The sequence below is a fragment of the Camarhynchus parvulus genome, chromosome Z (genome assembly GCF_901933205.1).
Source record: "Camarhynchus parvulus chromosome Z, STF_HiC, whole genome shotgun sequence".
NCBI lineage: Eukaryota > Metazoa > Chordata > Aves > Passeriformes > Thraupidae > Camarhynchus > Camarhynchus parvulus.
Genome location: NC_044601.1, coordinates 63,258,324 through 63,277,032, shown reverse-complemented (window position 1 = coordinate 63,277,032; position 18,709 = coordinate 63,258,324). Strand labels below are relative to the sequence as shown.

The 18,709-nt window shown below is 40.7% G+C and overlaps 1 protein-coding gene across 14 annotated transcripts in view; it reads left to right on the top strand.

Moving 5' to 3' along the window:
* The window catches only part of CELF4 (CUGBP Elav-like family member 4), a 697,556-nt gene that overhangs the window by 387,783 nt on the left and 291,064 nt on the right, over window positions 1-18,709 (top strand). For all 14 annotated transcript variants that reach the window (XM_030969503.1, XM_030969501.1, XM_030969500.1 and 11 more), the window contains exon 3: window positions 5,880-5,928. In XM_030969503.1, the coding sequence (XP_030825363.1) occupies window positions 5,880-5,928 (49 nt within the window). The remainder of the gene's footprint in view (window positions 1-5,879; window positions 5,929-18,709) is intronic.

The window sequence follows — 18,709 nt, the reverse complement described above, 5'->3', positions numbered from 1 at the left end:
GATTTGAAACAGAAAAACCCACCAAAGAAATAAATAGTAAACCTATTTTCTGAAAATTTCAGAGCAGGTATTAAACTATTCCTAGCTGCAATTAACATCTGAGCTATGTCACAAGACCATCAAGAACACCATATTATTTTTGGAGAAGAAGTTGCTCTGGGATTTTTTTTTTCCCTGAAGCTAACCAGCAACTACAGGGATGCAGGAGAGCCCAATAAACATTTGCTAAGACCTGCTAGCTGGCATCCTTCATGACTAGGTCACAGCTGAGTTTCATCATCAATTTAGGGGACTGATGCCTGAACAATACCAAACACAACACAATATCAGTGAGAATGGAGAGTTTGTTATTTGCTGCTATATCTGTCCACATAATTCAAGCATAGAAATGACAGGATGTTTGTTTATTAGTTTTTTTGTTTGTTTAAAACCAGAATTTAGATTTTTTTTTCATCAACTACCTTCCCACTACATGATGATATCTTTATCTTCATTAGTAGAATAAAAGTTGAGAAAGAGGCAGATGTAATGATGTGTCCAAATTCACCCAGAAACCCAGGAGAGAGCTGGAAACAGGCCTTTGCAGAGGTTCACACCTCTACTTTTTTTACATTTTTGGAAAATTCCAGAAACATGGGCAGCAGAAATACTTTCATCATGGTTCTTGATAAAAACCAAAGCCCCCAATATGTCCTCAAGGAGAATTCAATTATTTTAAGACCTCTAACGATGGTGGAAAGATTATTGTTATTATTCATATGATCAGCAGGAAAATCTTCCATGGCTCTATAAAGCACACAAGCTCTAGAATAACCTTTTGTCTCCTGAAGTGACATCATCCTTAAGCACAACCAGCAGATTAGCTCCAACCTCTCTTCTGCTTGGTCATGATCTTCCTATTAGTGGCATTTAATTCATCTTCAGTAATCTCCTCATCTTTTCCCTTTCTCTTCCTGTCTCAGAGCACATTTTAAGATATTCAGATTAGCTCCATATTTTTGAGGGATTTTTTTTAATCTCTGTATTTGTCCATTCTCGAGTTTTAGATCTACTTAAAAAAAGAAGGTACATTGATGAGCAATGAAAAAGTGGGTGAGACAAGAAGGAAAGGGTGGTAGGAACTGTGAGAGGAAGAAAGATGGAGACAGTGAGAAATCAGCTGTCTCTGCTTCCTACTCTTCTTTCCCAGGTGATCCTTCTACCTGCTCTAAATTAATATCAAAGCCAGAGGGAGCAGAAAAAGGTTGGTGGGGGAAAAAAACGACAACCTTAGGAAAAGAAAAATCATGATGCAGAAAAGCGTCTGTCCCCTGTCTAATTCCTGCAGTGGCCTGTAGCTGATGGTGCTGAGAAAAATACAGCAGCAAGCTCTGACATTTCATTTCTGTGGAGAATTGAAAAAGGGCTTGCTATAATTCATCGCTTCTTGTAACTCAAACCCTTTTTGACAGGGGTACCTGCGCTGTCTTTTAACAGTGGCACCACAGTGGCTGTAATTGGACATGAAAAATGATGTTGTGTTTCCACTTGCTGGGAGAATTGGGGTGGGGGTAGGTGGGGCAGTGGCAATTTGGTGTGAGATGGTGACATCTGGCATAATTTGGATGGGTTGGGTTTTGGCAAAAAAGAAGAAAGGGCAACCCAAAATGAAGGGTATGAAGCACAGCAAGTGTGATCACCTTGCCTAAGGTTTACAAAGTTGGTAGTAAGGGTGGTATTCATCATAGATGAACATGCAAAGAATCACAGGAAAATGAGAAGTGTGATGCCCGTGAAGTTCTAACTCCACCATCAACACAAATATTTATGGCATTTTGTGGGAAAAGGACGCAACCCCTCCTCCTGAAATAGGCCCATTCACAGCTGCCATGGTTCTTCTTCCCAGTACAGATGGAGAACCTGAGCCACAGGATTTTCCTGACTCCACACTGGGAACACAGTTGTGCATAAAACTCTGGTGTGCATAACACTCTCTCACCACCTCTCTGAAAACTGTGCCTATATATGTAACCAGAGATCCAGATTAAATTATTTGGCTCTTGCCTAACTCTCTGTGCCTCAGTGGTCCTCAGCACATCTTTGCTACAAAATTGCTGTTGAGCGAAGCACTTCAAAGTAAATTTTTGGCCAAATGGGACTCTGAATCATGAATGAGGATAAACATTGTCCTGATTTATAATAGTTTTATAACTATAGAGCATTCTGGTACCATAAAGTCAGATATCTCTGTATTATGGAGGGAATAAAAATTTTAGTCATGTCTTAAAGGATGGTAGAGAATTTAAAGAGGAGATGAATGTTTTTGGGACTAACAAATGGTAAAACAATTTACTCCTTTCTGAGTGGCACCCCAACAGGGGTGACATAGAACAGGGAAGCATGATCATATTTTAGATGAGACCACAAAGAGCATCCATGAGCAGAGGAAAGAAGGATCACTGAAAGGACAGCAGTGCAGCACATCCTAGAGGAAAGCCTGACAGTGCACTCACTCCATCCACCAGTTCAGATGTTGGGTCAGCCTGTCCTAGGTCTTTTCCCATGCAGCCAAATCCCTTTTGAAGCCTTCTAGTGACAGGGTTTAATAACACCTTACAGCCATATCTGTAATTCCACAGATCCCAGGTGGATTTCCTGGTGGTATTAATCAGATTTGCTGTCTGGAAAATATTCTTTCTCCTGTCACACTCTCAGGGTCCACCAAGACAGGACACATATTAAAGATGTCCATATCAGTATTTCCCCAAACACTCTTCAGAAGGCTTCATTTTGGAGTATAAACTTTGGTTTCATTCCACTTAACTCATGGCCACTTCCAGCTCAAGAATAAACAGGGAACTTGAATATCTGAATACCCTTCTCCCCACTAAGGCATTTCCCCAGGGTTAGAAAGCTACATTGTTCTGCCATTTTATTTCCCCACTTAGCCCTTTTCTGGTCCCCATGACAGGTCCTTGCTCCCAGAGTGTCTGCATAAAAAAAAAAATTCCATAGATGGAGAAAGGAAACTTAATTATTTTCCTCTCAGTGTTTCTCTCTATAATTGGTGTCTTTCATGTCAAGATGATCTCAATTTGTATTATGGGCTCCGTTCAGGCAGCACTTTCTCTTTGGTCTATAAAGAAATTGTCAAGTGTATAAATCATAGTGTACATTAAATTACACTAGCCTTTTACTTATTAATTTCCTCAGCTTTTTCTTCCTCTGTTGGATGCTCATTCTCTCTCTCTTTTTATAAATTTTCTTCAGAACTGACTGCTTTTTCTCACTCCTCAATATCAGAAAGAAAAAACAAAAACAAAGAAACAAACCAAAATAAACCAAGACAAACCAAAACAAAACAAAACAGAAAAACAACCAAAGTCCAAATATATATTTGCCTCCTTTCATTTTTACCAAAGGGCCTGATAATGTCCTCTGCCTTGCGCAAACTTTCATACAACTCAAAAAAGAAGGATGAAATCTGTCTAGTTATCCTCAAGTCTGGATAGAAAAGTTCCTTGAGTTAAGTGCAAATTTTCATGGACTTTAGCACAATTCAGATCAGTACCTATGTGGGCGGATTTATGGGTTGTTCTGCATCTCAAGGCTGTGTCCATTTGGGCTCCAGACTTTGTGTCTCGAGGCTGTATGCTGCACACCTCCTGTACATTCCTGGCTACTGTGACATTTCTCTGACTGACTGCTTGGGATGCAGGTTCTGGCTGTCTTGGAATGAGCACCAGGGACCTCTGACCCCCCTCTTGTGACCATTGGGGTTGGATTAGCCATAGTGTTCCCATCAGGAGCCCGTAATCTGGAATAAAGAGGCAAGTGTTAAAAGTAATCAGGTCTTGAGTCAGACTTTGGCATGTGCATTGCCAACCCCAGCCTGCTGCAAACACGAGCAGCCAGAGGCTGAGCAGCTGAGGGAAGCAGCCAAGGAATTTGGCTTCATTGTCCTGCACATGAGAAGCAAGGCGGGGCTCATATCAGCTAAGTCTAAATGCAAAGGCAGCCTCCATGATCAGTAGAGAGGAACAGGCACTGCAAAAGACCATGCACGGTTTATGCCTCAAACACCAGGCTTAAGAGTGGCTTAGAGTTACACTTTCTACACTTTTGGAGTTACATGACTTTGAGTTGTCTCCTCACCTGTGTGGTGTCAGATCTTTGACTGTGAGTAGCAGCTAGCTGCTCACATGTGGGTATAAAGGAGCCCTGTGGCAGGATATCTGCCCTGCTGCTGCTGCTTCATGCATCACCTCTGCCCTGCTAATACCTCGTGGTACCTCTCTGAGCAACTTTGCAGAAGCAAGGGCTGATACAAGGTTTAGCTATTACCAGATTCTTTGTTGGTTTCAGCATTTCAGCTGTCTGGATTTTGTTGGACGGTACAGGCACAGAGGAGAGCAGGAACTGCTCAGTAGCATCTGTAGGCATGGATCCTTCTCTTGCAGAGTATGAGTCTAACTGTAGTCATTTTATGGATAAGTGCATTTTCCTCTAGAGACAACAATACAGCAGGATCTGCTAGGCTCTTCATCATCTTAACCTACTTGTCAGCCAGCTTGATAACTTGTTGTTACTAAAAATGTGTGCAGAGCAATTAGAATAAATCTAACTTATTATGAAGCGCTTAAAAAAAAAAAAAGGGAAAATTAGGAAAAAAAATAAAAAGGAAAAATGAAACTAATGGCCTTGCTGCCCAACTATGATTAGCCACAAATAAGGGATGGATTAATTCCCTGAAGGCATTCTGTGATATTCATCAGCCAATTTGTGGTCTGACTTTACTGGGAAGACATATGTTAGGAGATTCCTATTGCCTTCTGACCTTGTGCTCCTTGTGATGCTTGTTTAAACTTGTACTTTCTTTGTTGGTTGACAAATCAAAAAGATATTTTCATTCTGCTCAGAGGTGGTCACACAGAGAAAGATATTTTGAATAGTCCATCTGCACAGGGTATTGATTGCTTTATGTGACAAGTATGAGGCAGGGAAGGGCTTTTAGACTAAATTCTTAGCTGGTTCTGATCTAGTCTGCATCCTTGGCTATTGACAGGAGGGGTATACCCTCATCCCTGTTCTTCAGGCTCCCACATCATGTTAGGCACTGCCAGTGAAGAACATTGCGAGCATCTGTTGCCCTCTCTCCTGGGACTGAGCAGCTCTGGGAATAGTGATGGTCCCCAGTGATTTTGTTGAGTGAGAGAGGGATAATTTGAATAACAGAAACCTATTCACAACACAGTGGCAAGGTTTTTAAACCTACTTGTGTAGTGATATGAGAAAGGAAAAAGATATCTGAAAAAGCAATAGAAGGAACATCTGGTCCTCTACCAACAGAAAATTCTCAATATCCAATACTCCTGCAGCATGTGGACAAATTAGATCCAAATCTAGGTTTGAAATGGAGACTGCTATGTCACACATGACTATTCTACTGAGCTAACAGTAGAAGTGGAATTAGCTTTTCAATTTCCTTCCCAACACGCCAATCTCAATAACTTTTTGCAGTTTAAGTTTCACTGGTCCTGATGTTCTGACAAAGCATTTTTGCTGTCATGCACCAGTGTTTCCAGGGGAAACTATTAGAAATTTTAAAAGTTACATTTAAAATTTCATGACCTGTGTGAAATGACTCAGATCCCTCTCCCAATGTGATTCAACAAAGCCACTGTCGGGCAAGAGGAGTGACACTGATTTATTTGCCTCAGACCAAGCCGCAGCCTGCACTGGTTAGTTCTTTGTTTACTAATTGCTTTTTTCCCACCCCCCCCTTGTGGAGTAAATTCTGGTGCTAATTATGATGCGCAGTAAAGAAGCAAAGCAAGCCTCTGTATATGAATGTCTGACTCCTCCATTAATTACATGTCTGTCTTTGTTCTTCCTTGCAGATGAACAGACCGATCCAGGTGAAGCCAGCGGACAGCGAAAGCCGAGGAGGTAGTTGACTGCATTGCTTTCAGCCACAGTGCTAAATATAATTGTTGTCTCTGGCTTCTCTCAGGCAATGTGCTGATCAATTAGTAACGTAATCACTGCCAAAGAAATTCCCTCCACAGCAAAGATTCTCTTTATTAAATCTCCTTTACTTCGTCTCACTTTCCTCATATTCAATTATTATTTGATTTTAAAAGGCAGGCAGGTGCCAGCAATTGCCTGAGAAACAAATAACTGCCTCGTTAAGAAGTAAAGCATCAGGCACTGACTTAACAAAGTTTAACAGCAGTGGACAGCAATGGGGGTTTTTTCAAGCCTGTGTCAGGCTGAGCTGTAGAGGTGTTTAATTTGGTTAGGATAAAGCAGAAATTCTATGGTTCCTCTAACCATGTTGTTTCTGCTTGCACTAAAGTAACTCTGCTTCTGGAAAAAGCAAATTCTGAGCTGGCAGAGTTTTCTGCACCTGTATCAGCTTATCTGGATAAACCTGTTGTGGAAACTGAAGACTTCTCTCAGACCCTGGGAGTTATTCAGGATTTGTACAGGTACAGCTGAAATCAGGAGCTGGTATTTTGCTTTTCCATTCTACACAGTGGATTTGGAAGGCTTTGTTAAGTGATTGTTCAATAGATCACCAGTGATGAGGTGTTTCCTGTAAAAGGTTTTTTACTTGAACTGATGTGGTGATACTTCACCGTACTCTTCTAATAGGAGCCTGTTTGTCAGATCAAACACACAGATCACTGAGAGAGTGTGAGATGGTCTGTTATGCTGGATAAATTACCATCCTGCTATTTTTTTCTCGTGTCTGTACATTTATATATATATACACACGCATATATATAATGACATGTTCTCTTCCTCTCTATCCCTATCTCTTTGGGAAAAAAATAGAGAGCCTTTTGAGCCTTTTCCTCATCTTTTCAGTAAAAACCTCTACTGCTTATGTATCTGATAAATGTGGGAGTAGATTTTGTCATTTAGTAATGATGTGGTTCTTAGATGTCTGAAAACTTTTCAATTTCCACCATAAATATAAGCTCTTCTTCATTTGTGGGATGACTATCTTTGTGCTGGCATTAGTGGAAATCTCCGGCAACAACTACTTAAAAGGAGAAAAATGCCTCACAGAGAAAAGGCACCACATTCTCTCTCTTTTCATTGAAAGCTGTGGATTTCAGGGACTTTGGCTGTGTCAGTGTGAGGCTGAAACTCTCCAGTGACTCAGGTTGTTGGGAGAATTTGTATGTAGCTTGTAGTTAAAGGGTTGGTGTTACAGGCTGGCGAAACCACAGGTCAAAAGGGGCTCTGTAAGGACTGGCTGTGGTGCTGTGTATCTGCAGAACAGGAGAACTGAGTGCTGGTAAAACACCAGAAATCTTAGAGACAAATACTGCCCTTTCAGAACCTCTCTAAAGAAAATTTGGGAGAATTTGATTAATACAGGGTGGAAAGTACCTGATGGGATCTGGCAAGTTCTGCATTCAAGGGCCAGGACATATTTCTGACTTGCAACAAAGACATGTCACATCCTCCGTCATTGTCCAGCAGTTTTTAATAGAACCAGGTCAATTTCTTCCCCTTTCCCTCCTTGTCTGATGATCTGGCTCTGTGTCTGAGCAGGATTGGGTAAGCCATGGGCAGTTGTCAATGCCAGTCTCCTAGGGGAAAATGGAAAGGCTCAGCTGCCTGGGCAAATGAGGGGACATTAAGCACATTCCAGTGGAGTTCGTGCCGACAGCGAGAGTGAAGGGAAGGCCTTTTGTCCATTTAATTAGACATACCAAAAAATAATAATTAGGCTGGCCAATTTGCCTAGTGCGCCTACAGGGCATGTAACTCCCAATCTTTTTCTTTTTTTTTTCTTTCTTGTTTTTTTTTTCTAATGCAAATCAGTAATAGAGAACACATGCCTGGCTTTCTGGGAAGGGTTTTCAAACTCCTTTGCTAAGAGCAGCTGCTTTCAGGAGCAGTGGTTTGAACTGCAAAGGGCTCCAGTGGCAGCTTGCTTCCACATTGTCACACCCGTCGCCCCCTCCCCATTGTATTTTAGCTAATTATCTCCTCATCTTACACAAACCTCATCTCTTCCCATCCAGTCTGCTCCCCTATTTCTCCTGTCAGCGGCGATCATAATGCAGAGGCCAAACGGGTGCTCTCGTCGTTGGTGTGAAAGACACATTGTCCTAATTCCCTACTGACAAGCTGCTTCTGGGCTGGGGATGCTCCAGGACGGCATGACTCAAGGGCAGCTGTGGGAGAAAAGAACACTTTGGCACCCAAGGGAGGCATTATGTGAAAACTTACGTTCTTCAAGAGCCCACCGGTTAGAGCAGGCGTAGCAAACAGAATGCTAAAAAGGAGGCCGTGTGTCTTAGGAGCACATCAAAAGGCTTCATTAGGGCTGCAAAATAAAGGTCAACCTAAACAATAAAGAAATTTAAGTTGTGGCTTATTATACCCTGTCCCTCTATCAGGATGGGACATAGGGGAGGAGCGGGGCTCGAGAGATGAAGCAGCTCTTCCACACGGCACAAGTCTTTGGTCTGCCCAAAATCCACACTCTGGATTATGGGGAATAGACACCCTGGATTGAGGGGAATTCTGGTGCCAGGACACAGTGTTAATGAAAAAAATGCAGTGTTCTCTGGAACTGCAACTTGCAAGCAAGTTTTTACTGAAAAAGGTGAGCAGCATTCTTGTGGAAGTGAGATTGTGTTTTCTTTGGGGACAAATACTTGCATTTTACTAACACACAAATCTTTGAATTTTTCAGCAAGTTCTTCCACAAGTAAAAAATTATGAGTCACAAATTTATTCTCTCCTTCAACCAGATTAAGCTCAGTTTTTCTTGTTGTTCTGGAGTCTGGATTTTTTTTTGGTCTTTAACCCTCTCTGTGTCCTAATTCTCACTTGAAATGAAAGTGAGTGTTAGCATTCAGTGTGTGTGAGCTAGAATTTAGACTATCTAAGTTTGGGAAAGTGTGCAGTATATTGTTTGTCAGAAATTACAGTCAACCCACCAAAATGGCTATGGTGAGTGCCCCTTAATAATTTTTCTGGTTTTATTATTTTTTTTAATCTCCATATTGTACTATGAGCAAAACAAAGCGTGAAAACCTTTTAAACAAAAAGTGGCATTATTTACACTTGCCTAATCCCATGAGAAATAGAAATTAATGTGTCCTCAATTTCTGTAGGGAAATAGTCTCAATTACTGGGAAAATTTTACATTTTACATTCCTGCTTGTTTGTGCATGTATGTCCATAGTCAAGATACAAAATATTCTATAGGGGTATTCCTTTTACAAAATGCTTCATAAAGCTTCAAATACCTGATCAGAAGATCAGAGTCCTTTGAGATTTTTTACTTTAACGCTAACAGAATTGATGGAATGTGATAGAAAACGAGTAATTTCATATTTTGTCTTGAAAAATCAGATTGGGAGTCCAGCTCTATTAAGGATATCTTATGAACTTTCATTGGCCTTTGTTTTGGCCATTTTATCTTGATTATATGGAAACTACTTTGCCAGAGATTAGTTAGTCTAATACAGTTTTAGGGATGTAAACTAGAACTCCACATCAAAATTTTGAACATAAAAAAATCCCAACTAAACTGTTAGAATTCACTATTATTTTCGTCTTGGTGGAGGTGGTTTTTCTCAGCTCCTTGTCTGATATTAAGCTCTAAAAATAGCCTGCAGGTATCTATCACTTAAAGTTTCTCAAACTTGGAGAATGATCTCAAGTCTGTTTTGTGGTTTGGGGCAAAAGTTTGGAGCCATTTCTTATTTCATCCACAATATCTCCAGCTCTCGCTAGGCAGCTCTCACTGCAGCTGGCAGGGTTAACCTATGATAAACGCAGCCCCCAGGTCCCACTATGTTGTACAGGCAGTAACATTTTTTAAAAGGAAAGGACTCTCCTGCTGCTCCAGCTGCAGTCCGTTAGTGATGCTTAGATGCTCCACTGCTCCCACATTCCTCTCAAAGGACAGAGGAAGGTCCGTGAAGGAAACCATGCAAAGATGTACACTGCGTGCTACCCCGGCTCAGTGTAAATGTCACTACCAAAATGTGTTTCGTGGTGGTTTTGGGGTCCTCCAGTGTTTTATGGAAGGGAAACAGAAGGCTCCTGGAGTAAAGAAAGGAAAAGTAGAAAGTGGTTTAGGGTTGAAAGGGCGTAGTGTCCTGCAGAGAGAGTGTTAAGAGGTTTACAGGAGAGAGTGTGGTGCATTGTACTGCAGTATTTCTGCAGTATTTCTGCATGCAAGAAATCTGCTAAAGTTTCTGTCCGTGCTTTCAAGCAGATTATCTTTTGTGCATGTTTGGTGGAAGGAGGTGTGTGCTGTGTCATTTTTTTGATGTTTGGCAGCTGGAAGTCTTGGACTTAACATTTCAACTAACTTGCAGTATTTCTCTACCTGTTACTGGATGTGCAAAGTCTGAAACTATCTGTTTGGTCATGGTATTTTCCAGATTCAGAGCAAAATATTCAAGAACTGAATTAGAGTTAATAGCAAAACAGTGTGCCTTGCTCACACATTATTTTCTGCTTCTTTTTATACCCCTTCCATCAGCTTGGTAATGATGATGGGGTCAGAACAGCCTCTCCACATTTTCTAAGCCAAATTTTCATTTAGGACAAAAGGCTGGATCTAATTCTTACTTCAAGCAGGTAGTTTCTAACTTGCTAGCTCTCTGCTCTGGGTGGCAGTGCAATTTGCCCTAGGTCCCAGTAATTATTTGTTAGTCAGTTGTTTTCCATTTAACCTATCTGAATTACACAGCTTAGCTTGTGCAGATGGCCTCTCAGGAAGCTTCCCATCCAGCTACCAGCCACATCTAGGCCTATTTAGGCGCTGCAGTCAAGCAAGACTGGTTTCCTTCAGCTTAGCTGGGCTTCACACTGGTATAGCAGTCCCACATGGAATGATTTCCTTCCTACTTGGAAGGCCTTTGTAAAGAATAAATTGCTTGCTCAGATCTTTAGACCAGAAAAGTCTGAAGACATTTAAGGATGAGAAAGCAGAGGGCAGCCTTGACAGAGCTCAGCATCTTCTCTTCTGCCCCGCTGAAGGCTGGGCTGTGCCTGTGTGTGAGCAGTCCTGAAGTCTGGGGCTGTGCACGTGTCAGAGCTGCGCCTCTGCAGCTCTCATCTCTTCCTTAGCTCTGATCCACACGTGTTACCTGTAACATCAAGCTCTTTGGAAGACACTTCACTACCTGCTTCCAATCTTTTGCCTTAAAAAGACTTCCCACACAAGAAGCTGAAGAGCAGGAAGAGGGAATATCCTCTTCCAATGTGGCAATCCATACAAACGACCCTTATATGGCCTGCCACAGCTTTTTCCTTAACTGCTTGTCTTTTTTTTCTTTTTCTCTTATGGTCTACACACTCATTCAGCAGGAGTAAGCAGGTGGCACTGGCAAATTATTTAGGGAAAAAGATAACTTTCTACCATCTCAGAGTTGGGGAAAAGATCTCAATGAACCCATCTCCATTAACTCTTTCCACATCACAAGGAGTGCAGTACAGCTCACCCTGATCTTTTATAGCTCAGGTAGAGAATGGCACAGACAGGGACTTGCAGTGCTCACACCACACATGAATTCCAGCCTTTGCTGAAAATGTTGTACTGCAGATGCTGACTACTAGTTGTAGAGCAACATTTACAAATTGTATGAACTCTGGACTCAACACCTCTGAAAAAAATATTTTTCTACATCCAGGGTATCATATTCCCTCTTCTTTCCCTCAGTATTTACAATAGTTTAAAGAGCATCTCTCTCCCCTCTTGTCAACTCTTGCAGTTTGAAAGAAAGTTCCGAGCTCCATGCCAAATCCTCCTCCTAAATCTCATACATCTCCTCTTCCAGAGATTTTAACCCCACCTGATCAGCTGGTTTTGACTTCTTTCAGGAGGCATTTGGAAAAAAATACTCCCACTTTCAAATATAAATATTTTTTTCTTCATCAATTATATATCAAATATTACCCACCAGAGCTGAATTGCAGAATGTCTATGTGGACACTAAAGAGAACAAATGACTGGTTAAAAATAAACCTAATATTCTGTTAAAAAGTCTATCAGAAGTGAAGATGAGCTCATGAATGAAAGTAAAAAAAAATAAAAAGAAAAAGAAAAATCAAGAACCTAGGTAAAAATCTTGATATTAAATTGGGAGGCAGCTTTCTTGCCTTAGAGGCTGAGGAAGTGTCAGGACCAGCAGCAAACCTCAGTGTCATTATCAGAGGCTCCTGAGGAATTGCTGTAGGAGATGCTGCAGTATTGAGAGAGATGTCAGTGCCTCGAAGCCTGTTTGTCTTGTCAAGGGCTGGGGAAAGAGCTGGGTCCAGGGCCACGACAGCCACTTAAGGTATCCCACAAACTTGAGCATCAGTCTGAGAACATGTCTATTGGATTTTATTTCAGATCTGAACATCTCTTATGACCTGCATGGTTTTTCCTTCAGCTCTAAGATAAATCTGATCTAGAAAGAGCTTTTCAGTGCTCATGGAAATCTTGTCTTCCTAGCTGTAGCTAGTTGTGGGACTGATTACAGTCAATGGAAAATCAAAATCTCTTGGTTTATTGTGGAATTTCAGCACTGTGTGACCCTACTGACAGCTGACACTCTGCTGTCCTCAGAAAGCTGTATTTTCAAGCAGGGAGAGTGTACCAGCATGCAAATGGATCAGTTAATTCAAAGTGGCCCAGGGTGACCCCATTCATGCTCTCCATTCTCTGTTAAAACTTAATTCTGGGTGAGAAAAAGGGCTTCAGCAGATCCTCACGTGTAGTGTTTTATATTTGATGACTCTGCTGAAGGCTGATGTGCTCCATTCTGCAGTCAAATGTTGAAAGAATATAAGGGACATCAAACTTTTGTTCACATCTGCCCTTCCCATGGTGATTGAAATCAATGGAAGTGTGCCCATCAATAGGAACTGGAAAAGATCCACAGGACATTGTGTTCTAGCACATGTCCTAAGGACAACCTTTTAAAATCAAGTATTAGGGGAATAAAAGGGAAAAACCCAAAAACCAAAAACCACATTGCACATTTTTTTCAAAAAATGTCTGTAACCTAACAATTTACTGACAAGAAGGAGGAGAGAGAGACTGGGGAGCTCATCTCCTCGAGGTTTTGATATTGGCTCTATTTCTTGCTATGACAGAACTTTTGATCAGTTATGTAACTTTGATTCCCTTCTGCTTCACACCCTTCCTTTATTGTCTGCCTGGGCTGTGGCATGCTTTTATTTGCTCATTTCTTGTAGATAGTGCCTTTGGCATTCATGCAAAGGCTGTCAGTGTCAAAGGGTTAAGGCACCAATGAAAGCCTGTAGCTGTACACAGGAGGATGTGTACAGGGCCAAAAATCAGCTGCAGTGGGTAATCAAGAGCTCTCATACTGCAGAGTGATATTTGGAATTTTCTTCAGTAAAAGGGCAAAATGGAAGAAGCAGTGGGAGGAGAAGAGTGGAGGAAATAAAAAATATAATCCTATAAAAATTCTTACCTCTGTAAATACAGTTCAGCCTCCTGGGTGAACTCGGGGACACATAACAATCCCAGTATCTTTTTCTTAATGTAAAGGTTGCTTGTCAATGGGGTTTTATACAGAATTAATAATACATTTATATATACGCTCCACAATTAATTGCAAAGCATTTAGGGCACTGAACAGTTAGAATGCATTATGATAATCACTCCTCGTGCATTGACTTTATTGTAAAGGTTTTGCTGATCACTGTAATTGGCTTGTTATTACACAGGAATATAATAACACCTCTCTGTATAGTAGTTTATAGCACATCAATAGCAAATGCATTCCCTTTATTGGAAGCAATGTGCATTTTATTAGAATACAGCTGAATAAGTGCAATCTGTGTAGACAAATGAAGTTTCTAATGACCTGTCTCACAAAAGAGTCGAAATAACAAGCCATTCATTATGTATTTTTTTCCACTGATGAACTTCTAGTTACGGTTACACAGTCATTCCTTTAAAAAAAAAAAGTAAGGCATGTTTTGCTGTCCTTTCAAAAAAGCATTTTGGGGAAAAGAAATATATGGGCCATTTTTCTGCCTGTGTTGAATAAAGCAAGGGTGACTGATGCTCACACCTTAGAGATTTCATTTGCTTGTTGAGATTTTCCAAGCTTCTTCCTTGGCTATTTCATCTGACATTCATAAAGAAACAAAATGTTCTTGCTCAGAGTCCAGATGCAGCTCTTGGAGCAGTGCTATTCAAACAACCCCTATGCAGTCACCAATCTGTTAGGTATGAGGGTCTAGGTGTTGTCCTTCCTCCTGTGGAATGGGCTCTTTTCCTTTGATTCACAGAGGCATTTCTATATTTAGCAAAAAAAAAAAAAAATCTAAGAAGGTATCCAGAGTTTTCTTCCTGTCTGCCACCATTACTCCAGGTCTAAATTTCAGATTTTTCTGGAAACTTAGAGTGGCATGAGTCTGGCGTACACATGTAATTAATGTGCATTTGTTTATCCAACTATCCCCAAGTGTGATCAATGTCAATCAAGCGCCTAACCACTTCTGAAACCCTGAATCTGGGTAAACAAGATTGTTGTTTTCAGACCTTGTACAGTTATACTGCTGTCCATGGTATAAACTGAGTCCAGTGTTCAGCACGTGAAGATCACCATCTTTCATCTTCAAAATTCCACCAGTGGATTAGTGATTAGTGGATGGGGCTAATAATGCCAAAGTTGTGGGTTTGATCCTCATTCAAGCCATTCACATAAGAGTTGGACTTTGGGTCCCTTCCAACTCAGAATATTCTGTGATTCTCTTATATGTGCCTGCTTCTTCTCAACTATCACTTGTTTATCGCAGACTCGCAAATGCCCTTGACTCTAGAGTAATTCAGGGTATTTCTGGAAAGCAGGCGCTAGGAAATGTCTGCACCATGGGCAGGACTCTGAGCTGTTGGCACCCAGACTGGCTCAACCCAGTTTTGACACGGACAAACTCTCTTTGAGTGGGAGTTTCTGTGGGGAGGGTTTTGCCTCTTGCCTGCTGAGATCTCAGATTAGAGTATCACAGCTTGCAAGAAGTTTCAAGACTCTGGAAATACTGGAGGTCAAGAAAACTTTTCTTCGTGACATACACAGCATTTTCCAATTGCTATATATATTTTTCAGTATGTACATGAAATCAGCTTGGGAGGCAGAACATCTCTCTATGTAAATGACTTAGTTCACTGAGTAAACTGTATCTACTGCTTTTACCCAGAATCTCTGGGCCTCTTAGGAGCCTTAGACTTAGGGACAGAAGAAATTTTAAAAAGGGCTACTATGCCACTGTTCTTAGAATGTTACTTCAGGCAGAATTCACTTTTTCTAGCTTTATCACAAAAATATTAAGCATATAGTCTAAGTTAGCAATCTGGTCTCCTCCTATGGACAGTGGAGAGAGAGAAGAGCTTCCAAACTATGATTCATCCTGTCCTAAGACAGATTGGATAAATGGTACTTCAAAGTTTCCCTTCCCTCTCCTCTCACTGAATCAGGAATGAACCTATGGCAATTAACTTAGATTTAGATATCTCACTTTTAGACACCTAAAGAGAGGTAAGATGAATCACAACTTTCACCTTTTCAGGCCACAGTTTTCTATCTGTATCATATGAAGGATGATACTTGACTTTTCTAAAACCCTAGGCAAGATCTGTGAATAAAAATTGCTATATAAAAACTATGGATTTTAGAAGTTGGCGGTTTGTCCTAAAAAGAAAAGGTATCTTTTTTCATTAATGTGTTTGCATCATAATATCAGGGGAAGAATAGAAGGGATTGCATCCCTATCAGCCTGAACAATAGAGATTATCTGATCAGTTTTAATTCCTCTTTAAAGTCAATTTCCATTTTCATTTTTTGTATTTTACTTTGCTACCACTCATATGCTCAGGACAGAGGGTGAATCAAAATCCTCCCCAAAACCTTAAATTTAAAAGTAGCGGTGTGTAGCATCAGTGTCTTTAAAATGTGTTTTCATAATTAAGAAAAGTATTTTTATCTTTAAAACCAGCTTGCTTTGGAATCTGTGATAGAAAATGAATATGGCCCCTTGTAATATCATTTGTAGAGAGGTAATTTTCAAGGCAGCACTGCACTGAAACATTTTCCCCCAGGGAGGATAAACAGTTGGCTTCAATTAGTGAGGGACTGTTTCCTTTCTTTTCAATTTTAAGGACAGTCTTGCAGCCTGATCCTGCACAGAGGAAGAGAAATCTCTACACAGGGCAATAGACTGCAGCTTGGAAGACTGAGGTTTAAATTCTTGCCTTGCCACAGATATTCTCCTCGACCTTGAAGAGGTTACTTAGGATCAGGCTATTATTTTCACTCCATTTCTATCTGGTGACTATTATTACCTTTGACTGTCTGAATATACACGTAAAATTGGCCAAACACCTTGCTCTGACTCCAGTTTCCTTCTATAAAATAATATTGGTGCTGCAAGGATACATGCATTAAAGATTATTAGGTCCTCAGGTTCTCTAATCATTAGTTCCACAGAAATAACTTGGTTAGATAAATAGAGGTGTTCAAAAGAGTCAAATGTGTTTCACTGCTCAAATCTCACATAAAGTCAATGGGCCTTGGGTGTCTAAATATTCCCTTTGAAAATCTCCCCAAATAATGATGTTCTTCCAAATAGTTGGAGCCAGCTTTGTGGGGCTGATTTCTTACACTTTTACGATGGAATCAGCTCCATCTTTTTCCCACAGGAGAAGCTGCCTAAGGATGCTTGTGGAAAGTGAGGAGGACATGTTCCATAGCAGGGCAGGCTTGTTTCATAAAACAAGTTGAGACTGCCCATTGGACAGGACTGGAAGAGTGTTAAAAATAAGGGAAAAGTAACTTAAGTATCTTAGGAGTTGCCTTAGTGAGACAATGCTTTCTTTTTAGCGACAAACCTTAAATGCAGGAATTGATAGTTAATAAAATACTTCCTGCCCATGAACTGCCATATGAATGGTATTTAATTCCCAAAAATCTTTATTTTATCCATCTCTGGAGTCACTGATGAATGGCCAGATGCATTGATTACAAACCACAATATACTAACATTTCCAAGCAGATAGCAAATTAACAAGAAATTATATTGCCACAATCTGAAGTACATTGGATGGATTGCTTTCTTGTTGTTTTTTTTTTTTCCCAAAATGACTATGACAATAATTATTATTATGAATAGATAATGAAACACAGGTGTGGAAGAATGGGCCAGAACAACAGGCAAGGGGGAATGAAGTTTTTGTGAGTTTAATGACTTTAGAGATTGGACTAAACCAACATAGCCTCTCGAATCCCTAGATCAGAAATCTAATCATTTATCATCTTTCTTATGGTAATGCCTAGAGGACCAGCCAGGAATGACGACACCAGGCTCACTGTACAACACAGAACAGACAAAAGTCCTCTCTTCCTTAAAAATAGTCTGTAAAGACAACCAGAGGCAGTGTCTGGATACAGAGGTGTCATACAATGTCTCCCCAGGTGTGACAAAAAGAATTGTGCTGGGATGCACAGTTAGGAGTGAAATTAGTAGTTCAGGTCAGGGGCTGAGGAGTTGAGGTCTGCCCAGGGCAAGAAAATGGTAGGATGGCCTCCAAGCAAAGCTCCTTTTGGTGACACATCTTCTGACACAAAGCAAGTGACATCCTGAATAGCACACACAAGAGCCTAAGCCAACAGCAGCACAGCCTCCTTCTTGACAAGGACCATCCTCCTACACTCTCACACACAGGGGGGGTGAATGTGATCACACCAAAGGCCAGATAGCTGCCTTTGGTGTACAAGTCTGCTAGCAGAAAAAAAAACCCGGGTCTGCAGATATCTGAGAGACCTAAGAAGGAGCCCGTTATGCCACCACGCCACTCACTACAGAGGAGGCAGCCCTGTGGGCACTGTGGTAGAAACAAGGGTGCAAGGCTATAGATATCCCTAAATACCAACTGTATCTTAACAGAGAGCTCTTCAAAGGGACCAAGGGCACCTAAAACAAAACAGAGGTCAAAAATCATGTTCACAACAGAAATTCTAATCCGGTGTCTGCAATGAACTGAATTTATCCCTGCCTCTCCTTGATCTCAGTGTGTGATCCCACAGTCTTCCCGGTTATTGCAGGCAATGGGGTTTCATTAGAGTTTCTAATGTTTCCTTTTTGAAGTTTGGACTTTGAGAGGAAAGGCCAAAGCACTGGAGCAGTAGCCATTCTGGTGTTTCTCTCTAGATAAAAAGGAAAGGAATAGGGTTTAGATCTAGATGAAATCGTTAGATCTCATTTAACCTACTGCATAAACTGACTGTAAAATTTCACCCACATGATCTGTGCTGAGACTTCTGGCTTGCATTTGACTAAAGAATAAAGAAATTTAGCCAGAGAATGACTCTTTTGAGGCTTCAGTACAACTTCAATATCAAACAGGTTGGAATAGATATGAACCTTCTAAAAAGCTTTTAATAACTCAGTTCAATTAGTAAGGATACATTTTGGTGATCAATTACATGTAACAAGTAGAATATATTTTTCCATCAAGTATCTAAATATGTATGCCTTCTCCAGTTTCCCCCACAAAAAAAAACAAGGTGCAATCTTTCCCTGGGGCAAAATTTTTCCAGATTTTTCTAAAGAGACCCTTGAAAAAACACAACAGGGTAACTCTCCTAAAACTGAATGGGTGGAAATATTCATGTTTATGAACAATGGAGTTCATTCTGAGCAATAAAAGGGGAATCTCCTGGAA